The sequence below is a fragment of the Pinus tabuliformis genome, chromosome 2_1 (genome assembly GCF_031772625.1).
Source record: "Pinus tabuliformis cultivar Carrire ecotype Pingquan chromosome 2_1, CPIR1, whole genome shotgun sequence".
NCBI classification, from domain to species: Eukaryota; Viridiplantae; Streptophyta; class Pinopsida; order Pinales; family Pinaceae; genus Pinus; species Pinus tabuliformis.
Genome location: NC_142299.1, coordinates 716,492,906 through 716,511,965, shown reverse-complemented (window position 1 = coordinate 716,511,965; position 19,060 = coordinate 716,492,906). Strand labels below are relative to the sequence as shown.

The 19,060-nt window shown below is 37.7% G+C and overlaps 1 protein-coding gene and 1 pseudogene across 2 annotated transcripts; one reads left to right on the top strand and one right to left on the bottom strand.

The window, feature by feature from the left end:
• Positions 1–475: 475 nt before the first annotated feature.
• Positions 476–1,618, bottom strand: LOC149202605 (uncharacterized). The gene has a single exon (XM_089401637.1). It carries the CDS (start codon positions 1,616–1,618, stop codon positions 476–478), a length of 1,143 nt encoding a protein of 380 aa, XP_089257763.1.
• Positions 1,619–2,714: 1,096 nt separating this feature from the next.
• LOC149202604 (anamorsin homolog 1-like) lies at positions 2,715–15,000 on the top strand (annotated as a pseudogene). Its single transcript, XR_016253555.1, has 9 exons — positions 2,715–2,829; positions 10,106–10,177; positions 10,405–10,467; positions 10,574–10,630; positions 11,217–11,284; positions 13,806–14,000; positions 14,167–14,303; positions 14,765–14,836; positions 14,958–15,000. The product of XR_016253555.1 is annotated as an anamorsin homolog 1-like (transcript).
• Positions 15,001–19,060: the final 4,060 nt, after the last annotated feature.

Sequence of the window (19,060 nt, the reverse complement as noted above, 5' to 3'; positions counted from 1 at the left end):
CATGTTGCTGAGGAGATATAAAAGAACTGAGAGTTTTTTTCATGCGCTCAGCAATAATCTTGGAAATGATTTTGTAAAGAGCATTGCACAGGGCAATGGGCCTGTAATCCCCGAAGGATGTTGGATTCTCTTTTTTTGGAATTAAGGCAATGAAGGTGGCCGATAGGGCGCTGTTGATGTTCCCAGCTTGGCAGGTAGCATTTACCATATTGAGGAGATCATTTTTGAGAAGATCATAAAAGTGAGAGAAGAATTCTATTGGCATACCGTCAGGCCCGGGGCTTTTGTCCTTCTTGAATCCTTTTATGATGCTTGAAAGTTCCTCCTCCGATATAGGCCTGAGGAAGAGATCATTTGCGGCATCGTCAAACATAGTCGGGAGGTGATTAACCGCCCACATCATATCATAGATGTCATTGTGTTGACGTTTGTATTGGCCTCTGAAGAATGTAGTAGCCGCTACAGAGATGTCATGCTAAGAGTTGAGGGTGTTACCCATTGGGTCATCCATACTCCAAATCGAATTCCTTGATCTGCGCGCACTGGCGAATGTGTGGAAAAACTTAGTGTTCCTGTCGCCCTGTTTGAGCCAGAGAGCTCGACTTTTCAATCTCCATGTGGCCTCCTCTTTTAGGAGCAGATCTTGTTTCCTTTTCTCGAGGGACCATAGGAGAACCTTCTTGTCGAAGGAGAGACCATGCGTATGGATGGAGGACGAGATGAAGTTTATTTCACGAGAGATGTTGCTTAGATCCCGAGAGTCAGTTGCTTTTTTCTTGATTTGCCAGGACTTGACTTCCTCCCTGAGCTTGTCGATTTTTTCGCGAAAAGTGAGGAAGGGAGCGTCCTCAGAGAGAGTGATTTGTCCCCAGGCGGACTTGACATATGCCTCGAAGGATTGATCCTGAAGATGAACCGTGTTAAACTTGAAAGAGTAGCCCTTCCTTCGAAGATCATTAACCCATGCAAGGGATATGGGCTTGTGATCGGATGTGGAGGCAGCTCCAGTTTTGGCGATGGGCATCCCCCAGTCTTCAATGATAGAAGATGAAAGGAGGAAACGATCAATTCGTTTAGCAATGTAAGCACGACCCAATCTGCCATTGTTCCACGTAGGGCCCATGGGAACCGGAGGGATGTCCACCAGATCTCTATTGAGGAGCTCTCCACGCATTTTAACTGCTAGACTGTCCATAGACATGCATTGGCCCCAACATTCTCGTGAGCTGAGCGTGAAGTTCAGGTCTCCTGCAATAATCAGAGATTGAATGTCAAGGATACCTGTGAGGAGAAAAGAGTCCCAGAAGGGGGTTCTGTTCTTGTATGGCGCGTAAACATTGAGCAAATTGATTGGTCGGGGCCTTCCCCGAATGAACGCAGAGAGAAGAATGCCAGCTTGACATTTGTAAGCATTTGCTTTGACCATGTGAGGATTCCATAGGGATATAAGACCCCCCGACAGGCCCTCAGCACTGATTGCCGACATGTGCCAGGTGGGAAACATTCTTCTGAAGAAGGCAATTGCAGACGCACTGGAGTGCATGGTTTCCTGTACAAAAATGATATATGGATTTTCCGATAGGAATGTGGCTTTCAAAGCCAAGAATTTGGGGGCCATTCCTAAACCCCGAATGTTATACGAGACAAGGAAGGTCATTTTGAAGAGCTCCCAGCCAGACTTGCTCTAAGAGGCTGTGGGGGAGGTGATTCGAGGATAGGGACGTCGATGAGAGGGAGGTTTATGACACCCAAGTCTGTGGCGATCGAGCGTCCTCTAAAATGCCTGCTACCACCTCTGGTTTTTTTGCGGACGGTAATGTTCTTGGCGGAGGCGGGACTGATGGAGGGGAAGGCAGGCTTGTGGATGGTGAGCGGTTCAAGAATGGATGGGTGGCGATTCAGAAGATGGACGATGTCGTTGTCCGGTTCGTTGAGAGGGGAGGAGGCAGGGGAATTGAAAGGGGTCGAAGAAGGGTCGAATTGTGGATGGTGAGCTGGTTTATTCAACTTTTAACTTAATTGAATTTATCGGCTCCACCTCATTAATGGAACCAACTTCAACTTCGTCATTTGAAACCCTTAATGTTACCCTGTTTATTAAATTTTCGAATATATATAATAAATACGTTTTAATAATAAATACAACATTTGAAACCCTTAATGTTACACTGTTTATTAAATTTTCAAATATATATAATAAATACCTTTTCAAATTAATTGGGCCGATAAGCTTTCCTTTGAAATAGATTTTTGTCGTTCTTTTCGTTGTCAGATTGACACCTGGCGGCCATATTCGGCAGGCATCTGTCGTGATTTCTGTTTATTCTCAGCGCCAAGAACTCCCTGCTTTTCCTGCTTTCTGTCCGTTTGATAGCATCTGTCCTGATTTTGTTTATTCACGGCGCGGAGAACTTCCTGTTTGGCACCGTTATTGCTCAACACTCTCGAAAACCCAGTTATCCGGTCCCTGTTTTGCGGTGCACACAACTTCCTGTTTGGCAGCGTTATTGCTCAACACTCTCGAAAACCCGGTCCCTGTTTTGCGGTGCAGTGGCTTGAAACCCTTGTTCTGCGATGCACGATCAACAGATTTGTGCTTTGGAAACCCTGTTCTACGGTTTCTGTGCTTCCATGACCTTAGAACTTCCTGCTTTTCCTGCTTTCCGTCCGTTTGGTAGCATCTGTCCCGATTTCTGTTTATTCACAGCGCCGAGAATTATGAGGTTAAGGTGAAGGCGGAGATCGGTGTTATGGCAGCGGAGTCGGCGTCGTTTGACACCGTGAAGCCGATTTCGCACGGATTGGAAGGCAAAGGCGGTTGTCACTCAAGTATGAAATTGCATCAGCCATTCACTCAAGTATGAAATTGCATCAGCCATTCGCAACTTTTGTTTATTTTTTCACTAATTGCAGTCCCGGGAGTAAAGTCTCTGAGTATTTCAATGAATTGTAGTATGTCAGGTGTCTAAATTACAATGCGGGTTTGTAAATGAAAGTTGGTACAGGGAAATGTCGAAAAAACACTTTTCTATGCAAATGCAATTTTAGCCAGTCTCGAGACATCAAAATTTGGAAGGATAAATATTCAAAGCAACTCCTATGTGGTTATTCCAGTTCTTAATTTCATGTTCGATGACATGATCTCTTTCTTTAATAGAAAGAAAGAGAAGGCTCCGATTTAATTATTATGTTTTTGCTGGCTCCGCTGTGGTCTAGCGGCAAGTTGGGGCGCTTGTTGTAACGATCACCCAGATTTAAATCTCCGCAGTCAGGTTTCCGTACGGAAGCCGCATCCAAGACCAGGTTCACTCAGGTTCAAATCTTGCCAAGTGGGCTTCTATAGAAAGACTGTATCCAAGAACAGGTGAAAATCCTGATGACCTTATTGACTCACGGATGCTACAACGTCAACTGTAAAGTGTCTCTGTTTGTAGGTGCTATTGCCCAGATGTTTGTGCTAAGAAAAAAAGTCTCGCGTTTTTACTTATCCTCTAGGAAGTTAGGTTATGGTCCGGATGACCCATGTTTCGTGTTATCCACAAGAAAAAGAATAGGTGGCAGATCTACCAGCCCAGGTTAGTAGTTTGTTTACCTATTGTGCTCTTCTAGGTTGTTTTAGGACTTGTAAAGATGTGCTTTCATCGCGAAGCCCCTGCTGAACAAGGGCAATTACAAGCAAGTCATTAATAACGCTGAAACCACAAGTAAATTACAGGGCTCTGGAATTGTTAAAAGGTTCTCTAAGGAATTAGAACAACCATTGTACCTATTTATCTTTTTGTAAGTCTATAATGCCTATATTTATTTCGTAAAGGGGACATCCTTGGACACAGAGTCCAAAGTCCACAAATCACATAGGGTTTTTGCATTTGGTCAGACAGATATTGCAAGACGTCAATCCTATGCATCAAAAAATAATCTCAACATGCTTGTAATGACACAAAACCTCAGAATAGCAAGAATAGAACTATTCAGCTCTTGCAAGCAGGCACTTGGTTCACTTGTAAGTTGTGAGGTCAACAAAGTTTTAAGCCATACATCAGGGTTCTATCCCTGCTGTTGTATGTGCCAAATGAATAGCACATCGAAAAGTGATGAGGCAGGCAGCAAATCCCGGGCCATTTTAGCAGAATAGATAAGTACCGGCAAGTTCGTGTTATGTAGTGCATCCCTAGACCTCAGGGTGTGTTTCTCGAAGTTTCTTCTAAAATGAAATAGAAATATTCAGCTCTTTCAACAAGAAGACTCAGTAAGTGTCTATTGGATGAAATCATACTCTGCTCTCGGTCAGTATGTTGCTTGCGGAACATTGAGTGGTTTAGAACGATATCATTCATTGCGAGTTACGATAAAAGGTAAATATTAAATTTCAGTCAGTTATTCTCAAAATTGGATACATAATTGCAGTTGAGAAATCCTATAATAGTTAGTAGACAGAGGATGGGGACGAAGACAGAATAAAGACGAAAAATAGAAATAGAAAACAGAACTGTCCAAAAACCATCGTTGAGCAACCAAGGCGGTGCAATCTTGCTAGAAAAGGATACCTAATGATACCCGACAAAAGAATTGCTCAAATTTCGAAACGAAGGCAATGCTTTCTAGGCAGCGGCTAACCAGCCTCATAGGGCATTAAATGCCCGGGGAGATGTAGGAGATGTAGGTTGGATAGCCCGCTAACACGCGAATTCTCATTTTTTATTTAATGCCCAGTTTCCGAATTCGCGTGTTAGCGGATTATCCAGCCTGCATCTCCCCGGGCATTTAATGCCCTATGACAGACTGGTTAGCCGCTGCCATAGCATTTCTATATCAAGGGTATATAAGATAAAAACCCTACACTTTTCAGTAGAGTTGAAAAATACGGTTGCGAATCAGAGTTATTTTAAACTAAAATTTTGCAACGCTAATGTTATTCTAAAATAAAAAATCATTCTATTCACATATACAAAAATTCGCGCAATATGAAAAACAGAACATTGATTAAAATAAACTTTAAAGTCATCCACTGTCTTGGCGTGATCCGGAAAGGACACAGGAGACACTAATTATTGATGTTGACTCACCATAACAAACAAATCAGTTGGAAATATAATCAAGACAAGATACTGCCTAGGTGGAAGAAGAAAAAGAATCAGTTAAAGAGATTAAGGATGTTCAAAAAGCTGCAGACAGTATCAATAAAGAAATTTATCTTACTTCAACACCAACAGTGCCAAAAAACTATCAAATAGATTGGAAGTCTTTCCAAACTCCAGAGTATTCTCTGAAGATTTATCTCCAAATGTTTTAGTAACACCTTTTTCAACAAGTATTCCACTAATAGTATATATTTTCAAACCATTATTTGAAGTTGACACAGTTTTATCTCTCACTAACTATTAAAATTCTCAAACCAAATTGGTTGTGAAAAGGACCAGGAAAAAGTTCAGTTGGTAGGCTATTGGCGATCCGAAGGAAAAAGTTCAAGAATCCACTCAAGCTCTTGGTTCCTATTTTTATTACCAACAAAATGTAGTGAGTGGACTTTCTATTGATTATGATCAGAAAGTTCGGAGAATCAAAGAACTGGAAGTTGAATGGAAGTTGAATTGGAGAAAAGTAGAATATTTAATGAAGAATAGTGGCAGACACATTATGCCACTCTCAGAGAAGGTTTTTCAATATCTCAGCAATAGTTAGTGGAGGATTTCAGTACAGAAAGGTTAAATTGTTAAAATGAATCATAGAATAAATTGGCAGAAATGGAGAGCAAATATGCTCAACAAGTTGCAAATATAAGAAACGATAATGAGGATTAGATCAGAATTTTAAATGAAGAAGATGAAAGTAAAATAGAGATAATCTCTTCCGCATTAAAACAACAGGTTGAAACTCTTCAGTTGCATGTAAGAAAAAATCAGGAAGTTGGTTAAAGTATGATTATGTTCAAACAACAGGCCTTGCAGGTTAATTAATTACTACAAAAGAATCAGATTAAGTTTTATATGCAGCTAGACAAAATATATAGATATTATCAATATATTGTTCATCTAAGTGACATGATTGAGTCTCTAATGGTACAAGACAAGAATATCAAGCAAAGATTCATCTTAATCCTGGATTGGGAAAAACAGTTCAACCCAGAAAATATTGAAAAGGTTCCGAAGAAAAATGTAAAACTTATGTTTGCCTCATTAGGGCAAAGAAAATATGATTTTACAGAAATTCAAGAATGGATTAAAAGTATCATCCAACTTTGCAATGAGATTTTGGATTATGACTATGATATTGTTGAGGAATTTAATTTACCAAATCCAAAGACTTTAAGGGAAGCAGTATCAAGGATCATCAATCAGCGTGAGATTGAAGAAAAGGGAGCATAAAATGACAAAATAATCAAAGAAATTAAAGTATGGAATCAACAAGACTTTGAGATACCTTTCCGGATTCTGCATATTTTGGTTTATATTTAAGACCTGTCATTTTGATTTGATCAGTACCTTTCAGGTTCTAACATCTTTTACGAACACACAATCTTCTATACAGTTTCTTTGTGTTAAACTTGCTCTTTTTTTGCACAAAAACAGTTGAAAATTATATTCTAAAAAAACTGTGGGCAAAGAAAATATGATTTTACAGAAATTCAAGAATGGATTAAAAGTATCATCCAACTTTGCAATGAGATTTTGGATTATGACTATGATATTGTTGAGGAATTTAATTTACCAAATCCAAAAACTTTAAGGGAAGCAGTATCAAGGATCATCAATCAGCGTGAGATTGAAGAAAAGGGAGCATAAAATGACAAAATAATCAAAGAAATTAAAGTATGGAATCAACAAGACTTTGAGATACCTTTCCGGATTCTGCATATTTTGGTTTATATTTAAGACCTGTCATTTTGATTTGATCAGTACCTTTCAGGTTCTAACATCTTTTACGAACACACAATCTTCTATACAGTTTCTTTGTGTTAAACTTGCTTTTTTTTTTTGCACAAAAACAGTTGAAAATTATATTCTAAAAAACTGTGGCTAAACCATAAGCATAGGTTTACAAGAAATATATAGTTTTAGGCAGACATACCCTAGAGTGCACAGACACGTATAAATTATCCAAAAAATATTGTGGAGGCCTATCCATGTCATTTTACTCTGAATTCTACATATGTGCTGCTTAAGAAACTGACATACTAACAATACTATTAGACAAAACATGGTATGAGCACACATTTTCAGAGAAAATTTTGATTATGCACACCTAAGGATAGGTAGGAGGCGAGGTCATTCAAAGCCCTTCCTTGCAGTCCATGAAATTACATGGGTTGGTAAGGCTAAAATTATATCGAAACTGCCCACATTATTTCCCCTTGCACATCATACTCCATTTCCCTCTTTGTAACTTTGTATGAAAAGAAAATGGGAATTGAATTACTCCTCTTTCTGCAGATCGTTGCATTTAGATGGGTTGGTCAGGCTGCAAATAAATAGAAACTGCCCATGATAGTCTGCAATCTGGCCACAGTTGTGTGACTGATGGAATCTGATTGTTGTTATGGTCTGGATGCTGTTTTCAGGGTCCTGTTTCTGACAAGAGGGAGGACCCAGATAGCTGTTATTACAAACATGAGCTTGGCCCCAGATAGTTCTTCTAGATGCCTGGACTGAAGGAATGTGTGAACTTTCAGATTCAATAGCTATACATAGTGTTTGAATAGCGTGTTTGTTATATGCAATGGCTGCTATTCAACATATGTTTAATGAAAGTGATTCCCTATAATGTGCAAAAATGCACAAGCACAGTGAGTACACCCGAATATAGCATATTAAAAAAAAAAATTGTGCATTGTTCAGAAAATAGTTAATATATCATGAATTATGCACAAGATTCACAAAAGAAGCACACTGCTTCCAAGTGATGGGTCTCACACTCCCTGCCCTAAGTGTGGGCACTTTATGTCGATGCCTCCAAGGCCTACTAATATGAACCACTTATAAAAAATTATTACAAAGCCATAAGGAGTCCGGTCAGCCTTTAAAAAGGGTCTGCAAAGGGTAAATTAAGTGAGCGAAATACATGGCAATTTCCTTGATTGAACCACATCTCTTAATGGGTAGGATCAGTATTAGGAATGGCTGGCAAATGTTCCTATTCCATTGATGTTTGGACGGTACTGTAAGACTATAAGGATCTTTGAGTCGCTTGAGGTACTTCCGAATTTGCACAATATGTACCTTGTCACTAATTTATATTCTAAAAAACTGTGGCTAAACCATAAGCGTAGGTTTACAAGAAATATATAGTTTTAGGCAGACATACCCTAGAGTGCACAGACAAGTATAAATTATCCAAAAAATATTGTGGAGCAACCAAGCTACTTACGGAGGTGGCTTAGTGATCAGGCCTGGGCCAGCGTAACACCTACGAGAGCATCTGAACCAACCGAGGGATTGGCCTTTTAGACGATTTCTTAGGTCTACGCAGGTTCCGAATATCAAGAGTTAATTCGAACTCTGGAAAAACTTGTAAATTGATTTGGGAATGTAAAAAATACACTAAATTTACTTTTTCTGGGCAGGGGTAAACACAACACTTTTTTATGGTCTGTTGGGAGCAATAAATCCCAACTTCATCCCATAAAGCCTCTATTAATGCGGGTGCTGTAAATCTTCGCCGATTCATACACGAGTGGGGCTCTATTCCAGCTGCGGTTTGAACCTGGGTTGTTATTGTGGTGACTTCCCTGTCTCGACCTCTAGACCATAGCTCAACAAAGGAAAAAATACCTTCGGGGGAGAAAATGTGTTTTTGATTAATACAAGTATTTATGACAGCTATAAAACGGGAATATTAAAGACAACTCATTTTAGATTTTATATACATACACATACTTGAAATGCTATGGATTCTCGATAGGTGACACAGGTTTGTTGGTTGGCTGCTGTCAAATTAGGTTAGAAAAACAAACACAACGAGTGTCTTTTTGGGTTCTCTCTATCTTTTAGATAGAGATGGCAAAGTCTGAAACATCACTTGAAAGTCGGAACTTATTGAATCAGTTTGACTCGCCTGTGACCTTGACTCTGAATATATAACTCGGGGTCAAGTTAGATTTGGTTTCCTCAAAGAACAAAGTTGAACTTGGAAATTTGATTCAGACGAATTAGAATAGTCTAGCGACATTCTTTAAATTTCTCATGCTTCTTTGTTTTTCTGAAGAAGCTGCTTTTTGGCCAAACTAGCATTACATTGTAGAAGTTTTTGGCAAATTTTGGATAGAGTGGGCAAAGCTTAAAGTAATCGAGGAGTCTACTCTTGTCAGAGTCATCTTCATTTTTATGGATGCTTGCTTGATCTAATCCTGAGATTGAGCTGCAAGTTAATGCAAACTATCAGCTTTTAAAGAATCTTTAGAAGGAGGTGTTAAAAAAAATATGGGACTCTGAAGTCTTGTTAATGAGAAAAGAGAGTACAAACATAAAATCAGGTCAGCCTGATGACACCTTCGCAATCAGAGATGTGATTTTGAGATTAAAGATTATGAGCATAGTTAGAAAAATGAGAACTATCTTGGACATTCTTTGTTGTGAAAATGAGTAATGAAATATGCTGATAAGCCTATGGAAAGAAAGGATATTCAAGTCTTGCAATAAAAGCATAGTTGATTACGAGAAATACATAATGTGGAATGCATAGCGTAAAAGTTAGAGCGATATCTAGAACAAATACATATTACTAATTGGTTGAACCCTTAATTGTGATAATTAATTTCAAGAAAGAGCTCTTTCCATTAGGGAATCTCATAATACAGATTCTAGATTGTAGATCAACATTATCAAGATCATCATAACATAGAACCATTCATCGTTGTAATAAATTTCAAGAACAAACTTTCGGTGAACCTTGCACATATCAATTCCAAATCATAGGTCAACCTTACCAAATTCATCATATTACTGTCCAGTAAGTAATTGACTACGTCATAATTTTATGTTCATTGAAAGAGAAGGCTTAATGACATACGCATTTGTGTGTTGATATCTTGGTGTAAGTAATGGATTAGCATATGTGTTATCATTTAACTTAATATCTGTTGTAACCGTTTAATTGGTTTTATTTGCAGTTCTTGCAGGCTTGAAAGAAAAATATGACAAAGCAATGAGGAGAAATGATGTGAAGGCCATTGTTGTCACTGGTATGCATGTTTTGAAGTTGTCGGTTGCAATCTAATTTTGAAGGATTGTTTGATTATAATAGTGATAGTGATATGAATGCAGTTTGCAGAAGGGATGGAAACTGTACTAAATGTTCAATGGTGTTATAAATCTTTATATATATTCATATATATAGAGAGAGATGTAAATGCTTCTGTTCAAAAATCGAGATGATTTCATGTCTATGTCTCTGTTTTGGCATTGTTAGGTAATGGAGGCAAATTCTCAGGTGGTTTTGACATCAACGTTCTCCAGGAAGTACAACAGACTGGTATGCCAAACTAAGTTTTCATACAAAATTCAAATTCTGTTGCAGATTGTTTCAAAGGTTTCCATGTTTGCTCATATTCAATTCTCTGTAACTGTGTATCTAGCAGGGAACTTGTCGCATTTGGGTAGAGTTTCTGTTGATCTTATGATCAATACTATTGAAGGTAGGCGTTTGTTATATATGTTGTTTTTTTTTGTTTTCACTAAAGTTGCAAGTTGTCGGTGATATGTATGGCTGAAGTGGGGGTACTGTATCTCGGGAATGTTAGCAATTATCAAATCCACAAATAATGTATAAGATAGAGGAATGTTGCTTTTACTTTGACTTGTCATTTCAAAAAACATTACCAATTCTTGTAAAAGACATTTTGCTAGATCGTTATTTTCCATATGTAATTTGAATACTATAAAGCGAAACATTATCATACCCTTGACATTTTGAGCTTTTCTAGGAATGTGCCAAAATATGGATACCTAGGCTTATTGTAGAGTATAGTTGGATTTGATGGTACAGTTAAAAGTAGCATTCTTATAGCATAGGTAGGAACTCATCAATGTATTGGTAAAGGATTCTACATGTTTTCCTGTATTGTAATACGTAGCTGGATATATTGATATTGTTAACATAAAAAAATTAAGATTCTGATGGATGTTTAAGCACCCCTGAAAGTTTGGAAAAGGATTCTATGTGTTTTTAGGATGGAACCTTTTTCTGGCTCTGACCTTTTTGGCCTTTTGGTGTTGTTATAGAGGCTAAGAAACCTTCTGTAGCTGCTATTCAAGGGCTTGCACTTGGTGGTGGATTAGAATTAGCAATGGTATGTGGCAATGATTGTCCATCTCTTGTAATTTTATGTTTTGGAAGGGGAATTTTGGGAACTTACATGTTTTGAGTTATCATGGATGTATTTAATTTACGCAGTCTTGTCATGCTCATATTTCAACCCCAAAAGCGCAACTTGGGTTTCCAGAACTTCAATTTGCGATTATTCCAGGATTTGGAGGTAAGATTTCTCAATGTACATTTATCTGTCTCAGCAGGGCTGACTTCATACTGTGGTATAGCCAATTTTAATCTTACTATGAATTATCTGGAAAATAGGTAATGATTTGTTTCCAGCGCTGAAGACTCTTAAATGAAGAAGGCGGCATGCATGCTTTTATATTTTATATTTTATTGCGAAGTTATTTGTGGCTTCTTGAGGGTTGATTTTCCCATGCTTTAAACCTGTCAGATCATTGGACTGTCATAGCTCCTGGCGTGCACGTTATTGTTGTATCTATGAATGGGTTTTTCTGCTTCTTGGCTTCGATCATGACTATATGGGGTGGCCTTCTGCACTGATTTCCATCTGCATTCATCATCATGAGCTAGAGAGTCTATGATGTGTTTTGTCTTATAAGTTGGCATGTGTTCTGTTTGATCATTCTTTTTTGGATCATGGTTTCAGTATTCTGGATATAGTCTTTGGCTTGAACAAACATCTCTGCTAGAAAAATTCAACAATTCCAATTTAATAATCCTATCGGCCTCTCTTTGTACTTTTTGGGACAACTGCTAGTAATTAGACCAATAGGCCTTCCTACTTTCGTCTTCCCTTTGTTTCTCAGGCTGACACCTGGCATCTGGCATAGAGCGGGCATAAACCCTTTAACCACCCAAACCTTTATCCCCAGAATTCTGAAAGCGAGCAGTCATATGTTGGCTATGCGGGGAATATGCCCTCCTTGCTCGTCGCTGGTCGTGTATTCATGGATATTCATGAAGGCGGTTCTGCGGTTACTTAATTTTTAGTTGGAGTTTGAGAAATTCGTGACGTTTTGTTCGGAAGCTTCAGCATTCATAAGCTCCAGTAGTAATGGCGCATATGAACTCTCAGTTTTGACATTTCGCTCTTCCTGTTACGCTTGCCAGGGTCGATCCCTGCACCTTTCAAGAGATCCCTGCACCTCTCCCCAACTCCGAAACATGCCTCTCATTTCTTCCTTGGCCGTTGGCGTTCTGCAACCTCGCTCTTCTGGTGCTCGAGGTGAAACCTACACTAGCACACCACAGGTATCTTTTTCCTCCTCGGACTTAGAAGTCGTTGCAAACCCTCCTTCAGTGTTACAAATCCTCTCTCTCTGAGGTTTTCACCAGGAATTTTGTTTATCTGTCTTGGATAAATCTTTCCCAATTTCACTTGAATCTTAGGTTCAGTTAACAGAACCATAAGGTCTTCCTGGAAAGTTTTTCAACATTATCGCCCACTACACGGTAACCCTCGCAGGTAAGGCCCTTGTTGAATATATGATGTTTCTGTTATCATAGGTCTGTTGTTTTGCATGCTCATCATCGTATACAACTTACTTTTCCCCTTCTTTGCAGGGGAAAGTTACAGGTCTATACTGTCAATGGCTTCCACAGTGCAAACGTGGCGGCAACAATTTCTCCTTACCCAGGAAGTGAACCAGGTCATTCTTGTGGCTATGTTTCCTCTAAGCTTACTTATTATTAAATTATGTTATGGTTGTTTGAGAAGAGCGTCTTTTCTCTGTCGACTTGAGGGTTTTTAAATTATTATGGATGTTGAGCATTTTAGCTCTAGCCGGAACCAAAGTGAGTTGTTTTGTTTTCGTTTTTGTTAAGATCCATTTATGTAATTCATGGAATTACAGTGTTAAAATGTCTCTTCATAATTTACAGTGGTTATATTCTCCACTGAGTTTTCTATTGCCGAGAATGTAATTAGTAAATAGGTTTGACGTTATCCTTTTCCTGTACTGTTGGTTGCACAGGTTACTTGTAGGATACATATATGCATTTTGGTATTTTATGGCTAAACACTTGGTTTGAAACAGTCCTGCAATTAAATCTTGCATGTTGGGCATGCCATTCCTCTTGTTTATATGGTAGTAAGTTCACTGTTTATTGTAGTTCCGACTCAAGGCGAAAACTATATTGCTTATATTCTGTTTATCTTAAGATAGATAATTGTTATTTAATATTTCCAGTATTGTGATTACAGTACAATATGTGTGCCTCTTTGTAAAACATGCTAAATAGATTTTTGAATGAAATATAACTGCTTAGAAGGTTCTTTAGTTGGTAATCCCCAAGGGGTGGTTTACTTTTTCCTTTAGTTTAACAATTTCTGATAAATACTTCTTCTGTAGAGTAAAATCGGTTTGCTGGGTAGTCTATCTCATTTATGAGTTTTAGTTTTTCCTGTTATTAAGACAAACATTGGAACAGTTAGATCCAGAATATCCTTGCATGATTTTGTGTGCATTTGGAATTTGTGATAGTTATAGCCATATCTTTGACAGTTGTTCCCTTTCATGCATTCCTCATTGCAGTTGAGAGCACAAAAGCCCACTTGGGAAACTGGATCATCGTTTTCCCTAAAAATAAAGCTGTGCAGAAACAAGAGCGTTTGCCTAAATCTGACCCGTTGGGCGTAAAGCTAGACATGAATGATGATTTGGAGGATCTGATAGATGAAGAAAGCCTTCTTTCTGAAGAGGATTCAAAAAGATCTTCATTGCCCTCTGGTTAGTGACAGGGGCTGGTGGCTGTTAATGTTGGTTTGCAGTTTATCCGTTGGAAAGGAATATATATGATAGAGTCCTCTTTAATAACGTTACAAACTTGATCAGCTTGGTCACTTTTCCCATCTATTCTTTCAATCCATATTTTGTAATTTGTTTTGTTGTGCAGCCAATGACTATGAAGTTAGTACGAAAAGAAAAGCCTGCAAAAATTGTACTTGTGGCCGAGCTGAGTTGGAAGAGAAACAGACGAAGTTGGGCCTGACTGCAGAACAGTTGAATAACCCACAATCTGCGTGTGGAAATGTATGCTGGTTCTTTTTAATCTTTTGCTCTTATTTCATTTCTTTCTCGGGAAGAAGTATTTGCAAATTGCCATCCCTATTTTGTGGAGAAAGGTTGCCAATTTATATAACCTTTTCACCATTATGGTATTTCTAATTTGTTCTTTTAGTTACTGTTTACGAGTATAATTGTTCTGTATAAAAGAACAGAATGCTGCGTTGATATCTGTTAAACTTTTGATTGAACAAACTTCCTTTAGGTCTCTCTCTTAATATACACAGCTGTGTTTTTTAATGAAAACTTGAGTTTCCATCTCCATCTTTGAAGGAGAATCTTGGCTGCTGGGATCTGCAGCGTATACTATATTACAGTTACCCTATTTTATATTCCAAACTGTGAACAAGGTCACATACTGTAGGAATCAAAATGTAATATAATATTTGCTCATTTTTCTGATATAATGGATGTCTTGATTTTGTTAGTGTGGACTCGGGGATGCATTCAGGTGCAGTAGTTGCCCCTACAAACGACTTATCTCCTTTCAAACTTGGGGAAAACTTAAAAGGTATATATACCACATACATATTGTTTTCCATCTATTGCACCTTCTATTTTTAACAAGTTTGTTCTGACATATCAATTCCTCCATTTGACTAAAATGCTTTTACAAAAATTGAAGGTATCTCTTCTTGGCACACTCTTGACTGTTGATATGTGAGCAAAGTAGTGCTTTGAAGAGTTAACAATTAGTCATAAACCCTCAATCATTCCGTGCCATCCAAGTGATGGGTTGCTTACCCTTAAGCATTTCTAATGTAATTTCCCTTCAACCATTGAGTGCTTAAATTAAGTAATGGTGCAGCCTTATTTCTAGGTATAAATTATAATATAGTGTATGAGAATCACAACTATTGCTGGCGTTATTAGGACTGTTAGTGTTACCTATCTACTTTTGTATCTGTTATATATGACATATGAAATGAGAATCTGGCCAGGGAAGGAATGTTTATAGCATCCCAACATTGCTTCCTTGAAGGAAATGAGTAAAGTACTTAATATTTGTTTATCAAATTTAGGATAAGTTTGATTTGCTTGGCCAGATCTTTTCTTATGCTGATTTTTCAATTACAACAGTCACGTAAGGGCTATTGTATTAACTATACGCACGATTTGTTAAGAAGTAATCGACCTAATTGAAGACATTCCCAACCATTCATTTGGGCAAATCTTTCATGACCACTCATTTGGGGAAAGCTCTCAAAAGGATGATAAATTGGTTTCCAGATCGGTTTTCTTTTGCCTTCCATTTGGTTGAAGTTGAATAGAATCACAAATTGACTCTCCCTGCCCTAAATGTGAATTGTATCCCATGATATCTTTCTTGCAGAGACACCTTTAAGGACTGTAGCTTTTACAAATGAAGTTAGACCGGATTTGTTCTTTTGATCGGTTTATTTTCCATTTCTAGCAAGAGAATACATCTTATATTACTTTGCAAAATAAGTAGATTACATCATGTGTCATGAGGGAGGACTTGGAGACTGCTTCATTTTTGCCTCTTCCCCAGCATGGGTGTTAACACCCTTGTTCGGTGTATAGGGTCATTTTACCCTTACGGGTTTGACTAAACTTGTCTAGGCTTCCAGCCTTTTAACTGGGTTGAACTTTGTTTAGGCTTTGAACTTTGTTTAGGCTTCCCAACGTTTTAGGCAGGTTGGAAATCCTAAATCCTTTTGTTACAACTTATGGATGACTCGTTTCAATGTTCTGCTGCTCGTCCTTCTCAAATTTATTAGTGGAGTTATCATTTTGGTCTTACAAAGCATAACCTATTTTCTCAAATTTATTAGTAGGGTTATCATTTTGGTCATACAAAGCATAACCAATCTTCTCAACCAGATTTGTTCTTTTGATCTGTTTATTTTCCATTTCTAGAAAGAGAATACATCTTATATTACTTTGCAAAATAAGTAGATTACATCATGTGTCATGAGGGAGGACCTGGAGACTGCTTCATTTTGCCTCTTCCCTAGCATGGGTGTTAACACCCTTGTTCAGTGTATAGGGTCATTTTACCCTTACGGGTTTGACTAAACTTGTCTAGGCTTCCAGCCTCTTAACCGGGTTGAACTTTGTTTAGGCTTCCCAACGTTTTAGGCAGGTTGGAAATCCTAAATCCTTTTGTTACAACTTACGGATGACTCGTTTCAATGCTCTGCTCATCCTTCTCAAATTTATTAGTGGAGTTATCATTTTGGTCTTACAAAGCATAACCTATCTTCTCAAATTTATTAGTAGGGTTATCATTTTGGTCATACAAAGCATAACCAATCTTCTCAAATTTATTAGTAGGGGTAGGGTAGGGTTATCAATGATCATTTTGGTTTTACAAAGAATAAGTTAATAACCAAAGGGCATAATAAGCAATGCATTAGTTTTGTTTTAAAACTTTTCAATATCAATAAGAAATCCTTTTCAATATCAATAAGAAATCCTTTTAGATTAAAAAGTAGATTTTTGTAATTCACTTGATTGACAAATTAATCATTTTAGTAATTGAAAATTATGTGAACAGATTTAGAAATTGCAAGTTAATGATCAGATAATTATATTAAAAAAATTAGAAAATTCAGAATTACATAAAAAGAATTGTTAGGATATTGGAAACCTAAGCAGTTTGGAAGAATTTTCTTTGGGAAATGCTTTGTTGGAAATGCTGCCCTGTTCTCTAGGTCACTTGAGCAGCTTGAAGAAGTAGTGGGTTTGTGATTGCGCAGAATTGAAATCTTGGCCCAATTCGTTGGGACTGTTGACTCAGCTGTCAACGTTGTGGGTTGGAGGCTGTGGAATACAGCCCTTACGATCAACAAATTCAGCCTCAGTCTTGATGGATCCGAGGCATCCGATAATATCATGGTTTCTAATGGAATCAACTTTTTAATAGCAATATATCAATATGTTTTGTAATATTATGTTTTGACATTCTAAAGGCAATATACAATTATGGTTTTCAATGAAATATATTGGTAGGGGATAGTCATGGTGGTTATTGCCTTGGTCACTAGCAAGCTTCGTATATGCTTGGCCATCTATAGAGGTTTTTTGATTTTGGGTAATTAACTTACTCTAAAATGAAATAAGACATTCAATGTGTTCTTTGTAATGTAGATATAAACAAAACATCTGAAGTAATTGCACAATGATCCAGGCCAACAAAACAAGGTTTTCCACAAACCAATTAAGCCTTTCAACCTTTTCGGCTTATTTTCTTATATCAAACATTTGCAGGGTTTCAACCAATTAACATTTCATTGAGTATGTATTTACAAAGCAATGATTTTGGGATCAAATCCCACAAAGCAATTCTATACTTGCTTTTCAAATTCCTTCAAGCTTTTGAAAGTAAAGTAAAACCAATGAATTATCAATATAATTTTACCATAATAAAAAACAATTAGAAAGCCTTTAGCCAACTCAAATTGCTCATTCGTTAGGCTTGAACCAACATCTCTTCTAGAAAAATTCAACAATTCCGATTTAATAATCCTATCGGCCTCTCTTTGTACCTTTTGGGACAATTGCTAGTAAATACAACTCTCTATGAGTTTCTCTTTCTTATCATCACTGATTTATTCAACTTTTAACTTAATAATAATAATCCAGCTGAGCTCTTTAGGGTCAATTGGGAATTCTCTGTTATATATAACTCTCTTTCGCTTCAATCGTTCGGAATCACTTCTGGCCTTCGCCTTCTTTGGCGATTCAACACCCCATCAAGTTCGGTCCGATGAAGGGCAGAAGGGGAAAGCTTCTCGAATTGTAGGAATGAGCGAGAGAATGTCGCATAATATATGTCGAAGGGGCAGAAGACGGACGACCAACACTCTAACCCAAGAACTAGAAGAGATGTGAGCTAAGAGGGGAATGCATAACTCTGTGAGTTATAGAACTACAGAAAAAACTTTGTGAAGCAAGCAATATAACCGAGGGTGGGACGGTGCCACTGAATCCTAGATCGAAGAAAATCGATTGTACGCAAGCGAGAAAAAATGGTTCACACAAACATGCATAGGAACAATAAATCTCGCATGATGGAAACACTGATGCCTTGCCCTCCCCCACATTAACCTTTATCCATCTGTTATCCGCCAAGCAACCCAACAAATACAATAAAAAAAGAAGAACAACAAAAAAAATCACTTCTGGATTAAGAAGCCCTGGATTAAGAAGCCTACATCTGGAACTAAAAAAAAGAAAGAAACAAAGCATGATTTCCTTATTGATAGGGCCACAACATCTCAGTATACCATTTGGAAGAGTATGGATGTGCAGCAGATAGGGAAAATTGAAACGCAAATGAAAGACCGGCGACATGTTTGTTAAATGTGTCAGACATACGAAATAGACTGTCTATTTTCTCCATGTTTCAATTTTTTTTGGTTGATTAATCGCCATAAAATATGTATTACATGGTTCCAAGTTTCTTAATGAGTTTATGTTGTGTGACATAGATAAATATTGAGCCATTGAACTTTTTCTAGTTGAAATTGTGTGACATATATTTACCTTCACATGTAGTCTCACTGAGAATATCTGAAGATTTGTTGATTGTTCCATAAAGATAGTCATAGATTTCCATGAAAATGTTGAAGTTGGTGCACACTTTTTTTTTTTAATATCCGAAGAAAAAAAAGAAAAGGAAAGTGAAATGGCAGCTAATCAGCTAGCTCATGAGAGGAACCCTTTTGACGACCCTCTGCAACCAAAAATCATTTTTC